The 16,379-nt window shown below is 39.4% G+C and overlaps 1 protein-coding gene across 21 annotated transcripts in view; it reads right to left on the reverse strand.

The window, feature by feature from the left end:
• ANK3 (ankyrin 3) overlaps positions 1-16,379 on the reverse strand; it is a 473,720-nt gene that overhangs the window by 292,291 nt on the left and 165,050 nt on the right. For 9 of the 21 annotated variants that reach the window (XM_033130260.1, XM_033130250.1, XM_033130256.1 and 6 more), the window contains exon 1: positions 10,378-10,943. The exons of 2 other annotated variants lie outside the window; for them this stretch is intronic. In XM_033130260.1, the coding sequence (XP_032986151.1) occupies positions 10,378-10,491 (114 nt within the window). In that variant the 5' untranslated portion in view covers positions 10,492-10,943. Of the gene's footprint in view, positions 1-10,377; positions 10,944-16,379 lie in introns of those variants that run through there. 10 more of the 21 variants (XM_033130270.1, XM_033130269.1, XM_033130267.1 and 7 more) reach the window with 4 other exon arrangements.

Raw genomic sequence — 16,379 nt, forward strand, 5'->3', positions numbered from 1 at the left:
TCTGAGAAAGTAGGAAGAGGGAATGTGCTGGTAAAGAAACACAGTCAACAGGTCACTTTGGGTTCTAAAATTAGATGTAAAAGGTGGTAAGTCTATATTGGTCAGATTACTCACTCTTCCCTCAGTCCTCAGCTACCCCGAAACTGTAACACCAGCTGTTTAGTAGTGGTGCTACCTAAAAGGGGTGATAAATTGGTTGGTAACAATATATACATATATATCTTACAGACATATAGGTACTGGTAACATTGCACGGGTAACATTTGTTTCTTTTCAATAATTATAATATAAAAATATGCAGTGAAGATTGCTTCATTCAACCCAAATAAGTACTTTTTTCCTCTATAAATATTTCAACGTTTATGCTGAAATACGCAAATAGTTTGTTTAAAAAATGATTTGATACTTTTTCTATCTGTACATTAAGTTCTTTAGCTTTCTTCAATGTCTACCTAGTTATCACTTAAGTACTGAGAGAAGCTAATTAATACTAATGTTAATGAATGGAAAATGTATTTAAATATGAGTCTTCAGGAGTATTTCTCAAAATGACACATTTAATTCCCCGAGGGTTGTGGAAAAGTTTGCCAAGAGCTGAATGCAGGACTCAAAGGGCTGTCTGAGGATGCCAGTCTATGAGTAATATTTCATTCATTAAATAATTTTCTGAGCGTTTATTAGGTGTAAAAGTTCTTAAAAGCATTCCCTTGTTTTCTCAGCTTCTCCACCTCCTACTGACTTGATTACATCTGAGAACCCATACACTAAGGAAGGAAAGCTGGAAGACCTTGCTAAGAATTCCCTTTATGCCAATAACCTTTATAGTATTTCTCCTTACAATTTGTATTCAAGTAAAGGATCAATATCCACAGTTGACCAACATGGAAACCGAGCTAATCAGTAGCAGCTGTGATAAGAACTCACATGCGGGCCCAAAGCCCATTCTTTCCACTATGGATTACAATCCAGTTAAGTCCTCAATATCATCGTTAGGTATTTTAAATAAAACAACGTATAAGGAAACCAGTTTCACCACAGGCCAATTGATACAAACAAGAGTTAAGTTCTTAAGGCGTCTCATCAACATTATAACAAAACAACGTTTTTCAAGGACCTTCTATACTTAGCCCCCTTCCCACAACTTTCTCCTTACTGCTTGCCTGTTTTATTCATGTTGTTAACCCTCTGCTAAACAAAAGCTATCATGTTTTCACAACCCTCTTCAACTGTATGGACTTTTTAGAAACCTGTATTTCACTAGGATAAAATAATGCTGTTCATATCGTTGAAGTTACAGGGCTTCAGGGGTACATACAGGGAGATTATAAATGTTTCAGAGTCATTGGCTTCCAGTTGCTAGAAAATCTTGGACTTCCTTCCTTCCAACCCTCTCTGGCCAAGCTCTCTCTCCCCGTTCTTTTCCATACCTTCCCTATGTGCTTCTCATGTGGAGATAGTACTAGTTGGCTTTTGTTCTGCCAAAAGGCAAGTGATAGACCTGGCAGATATAACCGCTGGTCTCTATTCTACCCAGTTTAATGGGCTTTATCCACATTCAAACAGAACTGATGATATGATCCTAATCAGTATGGAGGTCACCTATGACTGGGAAATAACTTACTGGAACCAAGTACCGGTCTAAATTGAAATCTGTACATTTTACAAGCAGCTCCTATATTTGACAGTGATGAACTATTCCATTTCATGACACCACTTTGGATCCAGGACAACATAATCTTGAGTGAATGGGATAAGCTCCAGAAAAATCTGAACTATATGTGAAAGATTCAAAATTGATGCCCATGCTTTGTTTTCAATTCTTCTACTTTTAATTTATACAAATTAGAAACACCAATTGGGGTAGAACAATAGCAGACTGCTTGTTTATAAATGTTACCTTTCTATACAAATATTTCTTTAAAATAATATTTGGGTTATGCGATTGACAGTGTAACGTTGCAGTTAAACATCCTCCTTCAATATTTAACCTATACATCAATCAATAGATATAAGCTAATAATTCTGGTTTTTGTTTCATTGACTGGATTCCTCTTAAAAATTATTTCAAATGTAAAATTACACTAACTTAAGTATAATGATTTATATAATATTTAGATTGTGCAGTTAAATTTAAATAATTAAATTATAAAAATTCCAATTACTAAATAATTTAACTTTTGACATTCCAAAAGTGATAATTCTTCTCTTAAGAATTCACTATAGGTGTTTATTAACAAAAACCTCCTTTAAAAAACCTCTGCTTTTGAGGGGTTCTGATGTCCCAAGCAAGGGACTTCTAACCACAGAGACCTTGATTCCAAGTTCAGCTATTTCTGTGACCTAGGCAAGTCACACAACAAAGTTAAACTTAAGATGTCCAACAGACATATGAAAAAGTGCTCGACATCACTAATCATTAAAGAAATGCAAATAAAAACCACAATGAGATACTGCCTCACTCCTATCAGAATGGCCATCATCAATAAACAAACAAACAATAAGTGCTGGTGAGGATGTGGAGGAAAGGGAAACCTCTTGCACTATTGGTAGGATTGCAGATTGGTGCAGCCACTATGGAAAACAGTATGGAGGTTCCTCAAAAAATTGAAAATGGAACTACCTTATGACCCACAAATTCCACTCCTGGGTATCTATCCAGAGAAATTCAAAACACTAATTCGAAAAAATATATGCACCCCTCTGTTTATTGCAGCGCTATTCACAATAGCTAAGATATGGAAACAACCGAAATGCCCATTGATAGATGACTGGATAAAGAAACTGGTACTTTTATACAATGGAGTATAACTCGGCCATAAAAAAAAGAATGAAATCTTGCCATTTGCAACAACATGGATGGACCTTGAGAATATTATGCTAAGTGAAATAAGTCAGAATGAGAAAGACAAATACTGTATGATCTCACTTATATATGTGGAATCTAAAGAACAGAATAAATGAGCACACGAAACAGAAACAGACTCAGATATAGAAAAAAAAACCTGTCGGTTGCTAGATGGGAAGGGGGAGAGGATGGGGGAGAAGGTGAAGGACTTAGAAAGAGCAAATTAGTTGAACAATATAGTCATGGGGATATGAAATACAGACTGGGGAATATAATCAACAATGTTGTAAAGATTATGTAAGGTGCCAGATGGGCACTGGACTTATCAAGGGGACCGCTTCATAGACTGTGTAGACTGTATATTATATTATATACATATAATATATACATATATATAATATATATATATATGTATATATTATATATATATGGTCCGAGGAGGTGGAGTATAGCATAAGCAAGATAGTCAGTGTTATTGTAACAGTTATATAAGATGTTGGAGGGGGTAGAAGCTTGGGGGATGGGGGTTATTACTTTGTGAGGGGTGTAAATGTTGCTTTGTACACCTGAAACTAATAAAAAAATTAAACTTAGGGAAATGCTTTTGTACATGTGAATAACGCCATGGCATAGCATTAACATAAAATCAAATAAATAATTCAAAAGGCATCCATCAAAAAGGAGGTCCATCAGAAAATACTCATTTTTTCTTCAGTCCTTCACCTGTGTAGAGTACCAGCAGAATCTAAAACAGAGCAGGTAGATGGGCCTAGGGTCCCATCCTTTATATTACCAGTCCCAGCACAGCGACAGGTACAATATAGATGCACAATACATTTTTATTAAGTGAATAGATGCAGGTAAAATATAATATGATTAATGTAAATTTTTCTTCTAATATTACTAGAAGGAAAATAAAACACTGCCAAATCCTCTTTTTCCTCAAGCATACCTATGAAAAGGTAACATTTTAAATATTGAGATTCAATAACGTGCGCACACACAAACTACACACTACACACAATATCATTCTTATCAAAGGAAAATTAAGAAACAGAAAAGATCATGGGCCTCAAGAGTAATGAAGAAATATTTCAATAGCTACAGCATGTTAGTGACAAAATAAAAAAAATTTTAAATAACATATTCAGCCATTAATAAATGTATAACTCATACCTAACAAGCTCTTGCACTGGTTATAATGGTAATTAATCAAGGACAAAAAAGTGTTAAGTTTTTAAAAAATGAACAGATGATTTTAATGAGCAAAAATGTACTATTATAATAACAAAGAGCAGAGGGAACCAATCAGCTGACAAATTTTACTTAATTGCTAAATATCATGGATCATCAAAGGATAAAGGTTGACAACCATTCCTGTGAGTGAGCTAAGCCTTCTTCCCTCCATTCTCTTCCAAATGGTAGAAGAGTGGAGACAGGGTAGCAGCCGGATGTGCTCCTAGGGAGCTCCCCAGCCTGGTTTTAGTGATTGACTTGGCACAATCCGTGAAGGCTGAGGTTGGAAATAGTCCATTCGTTCTTCTGTTCATTTTTTTCTGTTCATTGTGAACATGAGCAACAACGGCAACAACTACCACTGTATGGCTCTTACTTTGTGCCAACCACTGCCTTTGTATTAATTCCTTGAAATCTCATTACAACCCTGGGGCTAAGTACATATTATTATATTCAGTTCACAGGTGAAAAGGCCAAGGCACCAGAGGCACCAGAGAGGTTAAATAACTTCCCCAAGGTCACGCCAGCTAAGGGATAGTGCCAGCACCGGAACTTAGGCAATCTTACACTACAGTCCTTCATCATTACATTATACTGACTCTCCCGTCCATCTGTCCATCCATCCATCCATCCATCCATCCATCCATCCATCCATCCATCCCCCACTCTCCCACCCATCCACCTATTCTGCAAGCCCCAGTATGGTGGTAGTGATTGTGATACCTCTGCCCTCAAGGAGTTCATAGCCTCTTGGGTGAGACACATATGTAAACACACAATTACAGTGTAGAATATTAAGTATGCTGATAGAGAAACCAGGCTCCCTAGAGATCAGGAGTCTATGTGCTTGGCAGAGCAGGAACGAGTAGGTTCCACGTATCCTACCTGGTTCCACACAATCCCCTCCCCCCAAAATCCAGCTGCTGCAGTACAGAACCTCACCCTGCTTGGCATCTTACATCAGGGGGGCCACAGGGGCCTAGGTAACTAGGAATGGAGAAAGCCTGTAAAATGTCAAGAAGAACCAAGATTCTACAGCAAGAGACAATACTCAATAGTTAAAGTCTCCTGAAATCTGTTCTAAAGTCGTTAAAATGCTTTAATCCTAAAAGTCACTGCTAGAGTTTCATTGCCATAAACCCAGTAGTTAAATACAGATTCCAAAGTCCTATGGCTCATATTTAAGTCTCGGTCCACCACTTACTAGCTGTATGGCCTCAAACCAGGCATTTATTCTCTTTAAACCTTGGTTTTAGCTATGGAAAATGGGAATGAAATAATACCTGCCTCATAGAGAAGCTGTGAGGAAAAACAAAATAGGATACGTGAGAATCACTCTGCACATTGTTGGTATACAGCAAGCACTTAACACGGTTGTGTAGTTATTACGGCAACACGTCTCTAAGGATTTGGTAATTTTTTCATTTCATTTTGCAAAAGAAAAAAAGAAAGAAAGCCTTAAGGTAAAACATTAAATCCTTAAGGTAAAACATTAAAATCTATTGAAAAAGGTAAGAAAAACAGACTATCATATTGGGTTACTTAGAGATCTAAAACCTGTTATTTAAGGTTCCCAGTTTCTAGGAAATAACATACTATTTAGGAGATTATCTGAACCAAGCCCACTTTGATGTATAGCTGTGAAAAGATTAAACTACACATGCTGTAGAGTAGTTAAGAACACAAACTAGAAAGTTAGACTATTCTGATTCAAATCTCCGCTCCACCACTAATTACTGTGGGGACTCTGAGCGAACAGCTTAAAGACTTATGACTCAATTCTCGCATCTGTAAAATGGGGATAATAAAAATACTTTCTCTGTAGCATTGTTGTGAAGATTAAATGAGACTCCACCTATAAAGCAATTCAAAACCCTACCTGGTGCATTTTAACTGGTCAATAAATGCCCTGGGAGAAAAGACATGAATCCAGGAAATTTAATTCTTCATCTTCCGCTTCAAGCCAGGAACTTGGCAGTTACCCGAGATTCTGATCTCTCCCTCTCACGTCCTACATACAACCCATTGCCAAATTCTACTGCGTCTTCTCCTAAATACCTTTGTATGCAACACCCCCTCTCCACTGGCAGACTCTTCGCCTGGTTCAGACCCTCAGCGTTTCCTGTACCTGTATCACCATCACTGCTTCCTGACTGCTCTCCTAGCTGCTGTCTATTACACTGATGCTCGAGTTATGGTTCTAAACCAGGAACCTACTCAGTCTCCTCTCCCTACCACCACCATTCAAGTCTGCTCAAGTCCTTCCCTAATGTGAGCAGGATAATTCCAACCCTGTAAGATGACCTGGCTCCTGACTCCTTTTCAGCCATTTGTTCTGCCATAGATTCATGTCCCCTTCGCTTTGGGTGTTCCAAAATAATGTTTGTTTCCCACACATCCCGATGATGTTCCCTCCTACTTCCATCACTTAGAGCAGGGGATCCCCATCCTTCGAGGTGTCTATCTTACTCACTCCTCCGCTAAGGCCCAGCTTCACTAAGAACCTCCTCTGAGCCCACGTGAGTTGAATTGGGGGCCTTCCTGTGGCTCTTTTCATACTTTATAGTATACAATGTGTTTAGTGGTGCTCTTACCTTTCTTCTCCCTCTGCAGGGAACTACTGCACTGTTACCACTAGCTTTGTCTCCAACATTGAATGCAATGCCTGAGCCACAGAAATCATTCAATAAATGTTTGTTGAAAAAAAATGAAGCTGTGAATATTCATTCCTGCTCTGCCACTGAATAGCTGTATGAGTTTGACATCAGTAATCAGGAATGTTATTAATCACAGAATTGTCATTTTCTCCACGTATATCCCTATGTCAGTCATATATAGAGAGAGTAGAACTCCCTAAATGTTTCCTTTTTTTAGTATAAATTTCCTTAGGTAACCTCAAAGTTTTTTTGACAGGACATAGTAAACATATACAAACACACATGCATATATTTAAAAAAATAATTGAATAAATTAAGGTCAATACTCCTAATAGTCCTCACTATTGAAATGTATTTTATAGTTTATGTGGAGAGAGGGCAAAACATGTTGGTAACATGGAACCAGAAGCCAGTGACAACAAGGGAAGTGCAGCGACTAAAGAGCGTTTGTGACTTCTAACCATCACGAGTTCATGGTGGCTTGGGCCACCTACTGACCACCACCTGTCGGCTGGAACCTTGCTGGGTGCAGGGGATATTAAAAGCTCCTCTCTGCAAGTTGCTTACTGAAGAGATGGAGCCAATATTAACCTACCCAGAGGCACTCTGCCTACCTTTGGCATGCCTCTTACTTGCTGCCAACCTAAGTAGCCAATCAGGAGAGAAGGAGAGTGAAAGGGAAAAACACATTGCAGGATCAGGGAAGAGCAGTAAAAAGGGGTGGGCAAGGAAGACCTGTAAATGCAGTAAATGCAGTAGTAAGAAACTTTTAAGCTAGATACTCATTGAAACCTTTTTCCTTTCCGTTCTGCTGTTTGTTTGGTTTGTTTGTTTGCTTGCTTGCTTTTGTGCTTCAAGACAGAAAAATTGGTGATGAAAAGATTAAGGGTTCACCTAAAGGCATTTCTTTTTAATAAACAGGAAGATTTTTCTTTTTCTTGACACTAAAGCTGTTGTGCCAACAAGAAGACACATCATTATTAAAATTTGACTAGTTACAAATTCTTAGAAGTTTCCTACTTTTTTTGACTGGTGATTATTTATTCATGATTATTAATATTTATAATAGACCAAATGTGTAACTCATTGGTTTAAAACAAAACTGACGAAATGTGAATCCAATGTTAATCCATGTATGACTTGATGTACTTACTAATAACCCATACTGTATGATGCGGGCTCATATAAATACAATCAGGAAAGGTTCCTTTTGGGCTTGCTCAAACCTGAATCGCAGGGGTACCACGAACCAAATTTCTTATTTTATAAATTAGATACTCTATAAGTTTTTCCTAAGCTTTCCTATTTTGTGATTTTATGAGTACTCACTACTACTTTTATGTAATTAAAAGATCCTAGAAGATATTTCTGCATATGAGCAAGAGCAGCTATCCCGTAATACCCCACAAAATACTTAAAAGCAGCTTTGCCAGTTGTCCTGGGGCCTACGATACAGAGCAAAGTAGCTCACAAGCTTTAATTAGGGTCTTAGCAAAAGATAGGAAAAATAAATGCAAAGTCGATACAATTCACTTCCCAGGGAATAAGTGTTATATATGCTACACCACTGGAAGAAATCTAGCGTGTCTTCAAAGTAATTCAACCTTAGCTGTGTACATTAAAAGTAGTCCATGAAATATCCATTGTTCATTTGACTATGAATATGACACATTGCTTTGATAGGGAAGATACATTTAATACTGTGTTAAGAATTAACAAGTACAATAGCAATGAAAGTGTTACCCAATGAGCCACTTTTTCGATCTATTCTGACTGTCCTGAGAACAAACATTGAAATCTGCTTGTATGTTGACAATAGCGATATTGATATTTCTCCATGTTCCCTTCTGGTTGCTAAGAGATTTACATCAGACTCTGTTGTACTCATAGCAAAGCATTTTGGTCCACAAAGCATTTGCTTCAGCTTAGTGAGTCCAGAAGCTCCCTCTGCCTCATCCCTGCCCTATTTTGCTTCCAAGTCAAACAGGGGCCCAGGCTCAGAGGCAGCAGGCCCTGTCATAGCTGCCACAGGGAACTGCTATACATAAGCCTGGCTCAGCTAAGAACCCTCAGAGAGAGTCCTGACAGCAAGGATACCATACCTTCATACCGACATATGTACCTTCCCTACATGTTTCTTAGAAGACAGTTTATCAGGATGGGGGTGGGTAGAGGTGTGTGGAGAGGGGCAATCAATAGTGACCTACCCACAGACAAACCTAATACAATATAGTTAGACCAGAACCGAGCAAAACATGGCAATTTCATAACACCTCTGCTGCGCAAGTCTTTGAAATGTGCCGGCACAGAATTTCCTAAGTTTGCACTTCTGTGAAAATATATTCAAGAAGTTTATTTACAAGAATATTGAAGTGGGAACTATCTAAATTTAACATCTTGCAGCAAAGCAACTGCAGCCCTCCAAACTCAATCTCATAAAGTCTGCCATGTAACAAAAGGCAGAGGCGTCTTCTATGGATACTAACTCGAAAGAAAATGGCAAAGGCCCCCCAAATATTCATGATCCTTCCTGGAGAGAGGTACATGTGGTGGATGAAATTTGCATGTCATTTAGAGAGCACATGCCTCACTGCTCAGAGCAAATTAAGATTATCTTTCCCTTGGGAATTCTCACAAAGACACATAAAAATGCTTTATGACCTGGCTTCCCTACTCAGATCACAGAGTTTTAGTCAGTTTTTATTAATTGTTGTGGAAGAAACTGCTTTGGGCCCTGTCTCCTGGGTCGGTACCTAGGAGTCATATTTAAGGGCACAGCCATCAAACAGTAAGTACTCTCAGGCTGTAATAAAACACCACTGACCTAGAATATTCCTTTTTTTTTTTTTGCCCCATCTTAGAATACCAGTAGGGGATGACCAACTCCCAGGCCTCCATCCAAAGCAGTCAGGGTTGAAGGTTGCAGGTCCTTGCCATGTTATAGGAATCCCTGCATTCAATATTATCACTTTCACCCAGCAGAGAAAAGCATGCCTCTACGATTTTTGGCTGTATTCAACAAAAGAAAGTTACTTCTAACAGCTTATTGCCATTGCACAACCTAACTGAAAGCGCCATGTAGAAATAAGAGGCCAAAGGAAAAACATACAGCAAAGCAGGAAATGACTTTTTCTGCTACATCCTTAAGGTCACAGATCTGCCTGAGAAACAAACACAACACATGTGACACAGTTCTAGCACAAAAGCTCTTTCTCCACGAGACGGACCTCTAAGAAGTACAAAGCCTGGCTCTCTGGCCTCTCCCCGAAACCTAAATCACCGCAGTCCATTTAACCTTGAGTGGGCTGGGAAGAAACAACTTTTAACTTCCTTGCACACCTTTCCGTGCTGTGGAAGCAGGCCGGTGCCGAGGTAGAGTCAAAGCACACCTTCCTTCCGCAGCAGTACTGCAATCACCCCCACACAGGGTACAACCTTCCCTTGCTTTGCCCATCCTAGGGCCGTCATCTGCCATAGGATTTTATCATCTGTTCCCAATTTGCACACCCAATTTACACTCCACACAGCATTTAAAAAAAAAAAAAAAAAAGCCCTTAATGCTTCTAACAGATGCCGGGAGGAGATTAAAACAAAATAAAGCCAGGCAAGATCTATGCTCTGGCACACACACATAGCTACCTTTTTCTTCCGATCCCGGGACCGTTTGCGGTGTTTCCTTTTCTTCTCAGTCTCTTCTTCAGCATTGATTTCTAAATCCCTGTTTTTCTTTAACTGTGAGGCTGCATGAGCCATAATGCATGGAAAAAGACCCTTTCAAGCAGGCAGAGCTTCCTGGTAAAAAGGTGGTATCCTGAGGCCCCTTCAATCAGGCTGACAGCAGCATCCCAATCACTGGAGAGAAGCGTGTGACTAGAAGCAGGAAGACATTCAAAATGCAAAGATGCTGTAGAAGCTGAAGCTTTTAAAAACCCAAACGATGGTTTCCAGACTTCATCCTACACCTTCTTCTACCTGAACCTTTACATGCGAGTGCAGCCATCGTAATGCATTTACTGTAGTGAAAAAGACAGCTGGGACAGAGGAAGCTGTATTATGGCTGTATCCCCTGCCACCAGCTGGAAGTGTCTAAGTGATTCCTCGGAAGGGGGAATACTGCAAAGGATGCTTCTCTGAAGGGAGAAAACCAAGAGTCACCACACATGCAGGAGCAAAAAGCCAGCACTAATTCTGAAAACCTATTTTAGAATCCTGTGAAAACAAGACAGGACTGCAATTTATACATCACCACTAGATCTGCACTGAGCATAATTTAACCCGTAATAGAATGGAGCAGTTCCTGCTTTAGCTTAACTGCTGATGGTGACAAAATATATAAAATAAGATACACAAAATACACTCAGTTTTGCTATGGAGACCTTGACTGCATTATGGGGAAAACAATGCATGCATTGCTGGTCTCAACAGGGCGTCCTTTATGCTGAACTATTAGCCTAAATGTATTTTGTGGGAGAGAACTACAGAAGGGCCTGTTGTCTTTTAAAAACAACATGCTGATTACAACACATCATACAGAAAGACGTGAGCCTCTTGGTGTATGGAACAGATGCCTGATTCAGAGGAGTTCCCTACAATCCTGCTCTCCTGTGGTCTGAGGGTCACAGAATGGGGAATCTGTGCTGTAAGCAGGGTCTCTGAGTCGCTGTAAACGTAGATTGGCTTCCATGTTCAGGTTTGCTTCAATCACCTTACTATTTTTGCCACCTGAGTCCTCAATGACTGCAGCCTCTGAATATTCATGATGTGAAGTGAACCAGCAGCAGAGCTCAAGGCCTGCGGGGGTATCTTCTCCTAGGATGCACGCACTGGAAGAAATTTACTCAGTCAGGAATCATTTATACACACACACACACACACACACACACACACACACACACACACACACGGTATTCACACAGCTTTAAGAAAAAATGACTGGAATATCAGACTGGACCTAAAACATCCGGGCCCTTGTAAACAAACAAACAAACAAATGAAAAACCTACATTCACTGAGAAAATGAGTGTGTGGGGGGGGGGGGTTGGGGGGGAGGGGGAAAGCAGATGATCTGTTGAAAAGACTTAGTATGTGCACTTCCAATATCTAAAGTCCATAGTTTGGAGATTGGTGCGTCTTACTTTGCAGGACTGACTGATACAGTGTGTGATGGCCGAAACAAAAAGGCCACAGGCGTCATGCAAGGATTTGCTGGGGTTCTCTGGAGCTGTTGTTCACCCCAGGGGTGAGTTCCTGCAAACAACTACACACTGTATTTCTGACTTGGAGATCGAAAATCTTCTTCCTTTGCCCCTTGCAAGGTGCTTCACAGTCTCTGCCAGGCAGCAATAGTCGGTGGAAGGGAAAGGTGTGTGGACCATGGCCGTTCCAGGACTACTACAACTGGACTGCACACTCCTTTCGGACCTCACGGTGAGCTATGTGAAAACCATCTGGTCAGTTCCTGAGGGCCTACTGTGTGCACTAATGCTCCTGTGCTCACTTTTTCACAGAAACTCTCTTCAGGAAGAGTTTTGGAAAGCTTGTCCATTGCCTATGAAACTATCATTTGACAAACTGAAAGGGAAAATGAAGGTTCAGAATTAAATTTAACTCAGATCCAAAATCATACTTGGATCTTCATAGTAAAAATAAGTGTTTCTAACAGAAGGATTTTTATTATAATAATAACAAATGGGGTGGAGAAAGGAATAAAAATTAAAACTTTGGCATGCTTTCTTTCTATATAATATCACCCTGTATTTTTGAAAAACATTCATGCAATTTCTTTCAGTATTTTCAGCAATATGAAGAGGACAGCCAGCTGAAAAACTGGCTGGTTTCCCACTGGCTCTTGGACCTTCTTGTTTTTCTTCTTTTAGAGACACTAATGATACTTTAAAATATATTTGTAAGTATGTTTGATCAAGGTAACTTGTCCATCTGAGGCTGGCAAAGCTACACTTTCCCATTGATCTCTATCATCAAAATCACAGTTGGACATTAGGAAAACAGACTACAGGAATTTTTCAACACATTTCTCTCTAGAATAATTCTTTGCTTTCCAAAAGTGTTCAGAAGTTGAGGACCTGTCGTGACTTTTAAACTGCCGTAACACGAGCTTTTTGTTATGGTATATTTTACAGTATCTCGTAAGTGGTTTACCCACCAAAAATAAATTCTAAGTCATGGCTCGTTCAGATTTTCTTTCTTACAGAAAATGTGGGCTTTTGTCCTCCATTTTTAAACTAGAAGAACTTTTAGGAGTGATACTGTCAAGGAAGAGGGCCCTGTGGGTCCAAGATTTTGATTGTTATATTACTACCGTGTTTTCCCGAAAATAAGACCGGGTCTTACATTAAGGTTTGCTCCAAAAGACGCATTAGGGCTTCTGTTCAGGGATGTCATCCTGAAAAATCATGCCAGGGCTTATTTTCCGGTTAGGTCTTATTTTTGGGGAAACACGGTAAAATCTGACTCCCTTTGTCCCCATCCAGTGTACACCCTAACAGGTAACTCTCAAGGTTGTTGTCTACTTATTCTCAACACAAAGGCATTTACTCAAGATAGCCACAATTATTATTTTTCCCTCCCAAACTGAACTGACAGTTCTGCTAATACTGTATTTTGCCATGTATAATGCACACTTTTTTGCCCATATTTGTGAGGGAAAAATAAGGATGCGCATTATACATGGGTAGTACTAATTCCGTATCTATATAAATGCTTTATAATTCTTTTATTTATGTTTATGAGTTAAAAGTGTAACTCTAGAAATCAACAACGATATCTGTATGCAAAATAATACCCTGGAATACGATAATCGGTTTTGTTGAACTTACGACAAACTTGCAATGACGAAGATTTCTTGGGCTTCTATGATGCGTGAATATCGTACATTTGTTACCGGTACATAAAATTTCTTGTACCATGACATGTTAAAAAATAAATGTTAAAATTCCTTTATAATACAAAAAGCAAGTGCCTAAATGTAAACAAATAAAAAGTTGAATTAAAAAATTAAAACGAAAGATTTCTTTCCCTGAGAGTTTGGGTCAAAAATGTGGGTGTGCATTATACATGGGAGTGCATTATACAGAGCAAAATACGGTAATTCTAGAAAGCAAGCCCTTAATAATAGCTGAAACTGAAACATGAAAAGAACCTTTATACACTGTATTCTTTGGTTGAAGATTTATACAAGTTTTCTACTTAAGTCTCAAGAGTCTGTTCTCTTGGGAGATTACAGAATTGTATGACTCTTCAAAGCAAAGCAGATTGTCCAGCTGGTCTCTGAGCAGAGCGTCAGGTCTATCGCAGGAGATGCAGAAATAGCATTATAGAAGCTATCCCATCAGAAACAATAATGCAAGGTTCAGTGGGCCCAATGGTCACCCCCTTGCAGGGTAACTTCTCCAGTCCTTGCCCCTGACATCAGCCACGAGGGTGTAATGGACAGGACTTGCACAGGATGGGGGTGACCTGTGTATGGAATGCTGAAGTTATTGAAAGTTAAGGAAAAACCATTTTTAAGCCACTTCGATCAAGACAGAAAATAAAAATCTGTTCTCATTTCATAAAGAGTCCCAGGTGCAAGAATTCCTAAACCATCCTTCCAAAACAAATTAAGAGAGTACTCCTACCAACTTATTAGCTGCAGAAATTTTTGAATAAGTCCTATAGGAAAGGCAGTTATAATAAATGTAACAGTAGAGCTACTTGGCTGAATTCAAGGAATGGTGTACAGCCCAGCTTTTTGGCCCCCCAACCCTTGCTCCAGAAGGTAGCTTGGGAGGGCAGAATTTGAAAACCAGCACACTGCAGCAAGGAGGGTTTCTGGTCTTTTCCTTGCTCTACCTTTGTCACCACGAGTTATTGCAAAAAGTGATTCCTCCTGTTACAAGTTCTTCATGATTTTGTCCAAAATAATTCCTGATTTCTTACCAGAGAGACAAGTGTTATTTTAAGTATTTCCTGTCTGTGTATTATTACAGCATAAAACTAGCACAAAAAAAGTAAAAATCACTTTCCAGTTTGGTATCTGAGTTATGGTAATGTTTATCCACCAAATAATTTCTAATCCAGGAATCAAAATACTGTGACTAAATATTCCCCCCAAAATAAAAAACAAATCAATTCATTGGGATGTTTTACCAACTTTAGAGACCACGGCCATGGAATTTCTTTCTCCCCAGTTTTGGTATACTCATTGCCAGGATTTCAAGACAAACTTTGACTATGACTTCAGCCAATTAATAACTTGACCACTCCCAGTTGTCATTTTATATTGTATCTCCACACTGTTGAACTGACTTGACATACAAACAACAATATATGTGATTTCTATGGAGATGATACTGTCACTTGGTAACTCTAAAATTACAATAGCTGTGCACTTTGAAACACTATTACATAGTGATGTAGAGAAGTGGAGGATGGGAAGTATATAGAATAATGGAAGAGGAAGCAGGAAAGAAAAGAAAAAGAAGAATGGTTTAGTCTGCCAGGGAAGCTGCACCATCCCACCTGTACCCCCAGCTCTGGGTAATGAGGAAAGTACATGTTTTGATGGAATGAAAAAAAAAACACAAAAATTATTTCGTGTTGCACCTACTTAAGTTTTCTTAGAAGCCGAGCAGCCTCACCATAGGAGAGAGTCAAAATATTTTTCTTTCACAAAGAAAAATGGATCCATCGTCATTTTATTAATTTCAGCATCTGAGATAAAGATGCTATCAAGAGACCACGGGCAGGTTCTGAATAATGTGGAGAACAAGAAAGAAAACAAACACTAAATCTGTCAATGGTTACAAATGACAAAAAAGCACCCTGGGAAATTCTCAACTAATAGTCACATAATATTCTTCATTTTCAGAGGAGACACATGATGTCCTAAAAAAAAAAAAAAAAAAAAAAAAGCTGTGACTGGATAACACTGAGGGACTGGTGGTCCTTTTTAAGCTTCTTATAACAGGCGGCACCTTTGGATAAGTACGCACTGGCCTTGTTTCCATCTGTCTTAGCACTCGGTCTGCCCTCCATCCCTAGAGCAGTCTGTATGTCCGACTAACCGGCCTGACCTCAGCACTGGATAGCCATCTGGCCTGAAGCTGCCAGCTGCTTCTGGAACCGCTCATGAGTGGCTGGGTACAAGCACATGGAATGGCTTTCCCAAGGTCTCTCTATCACACCCATGTTGGCCGGCAGAGAGGAGGGGATTCCTCACCACACATGGAAGAGCCCTGTGGGCACATCCCTGGATTCTGTCTGACCCAAAAGAGTAGACTGGTAATCCCTGGCAGAGCACTGAGTGCAAAGCTGGCACCACAAGTAATGGGCAAACAAAATGTATTGGACAAGCCACTTCTTCTCTGGCTTCCTGTTCCTACAGAAGGAGGTGGCTGGACCAGATGACTTCAAAGACATCCTCTCACAAATCCAAAATACTGGGATTTCAGGTGAAAGAAGGTTGTGGGTGCTTGGAAATTAGGGAGATGTATAGGAAAGATTTATTCAAGAAGAGTTAATAATCTTTGCTGGCCAAAACGGTAGCCACCTGCCATACTAAGCTACTGGGCACTGAAATTTGACTAGCGTGGTTAGAGAACTGAGTTTTTAATTTCATTTAATTCAAAACTTTATATTTA

The sequence above is a fragment of the Rhinolophus ferrumequinum genome, chromosome 16 (assembly GCF_004115265.2).
Source record: "Rhinolophus ferrumequinum isolate MPI-CBG mRhiFer1 chromosome 16, mRhiFer1_v1.p, whole genome shotgun sequence".
NCBI lineage: Eukaryota > Metazoa > Chordata > Mammalia > Chiroptera > Rhinolophidae > Rhinolophus > Rhinolophus ferrumequinum.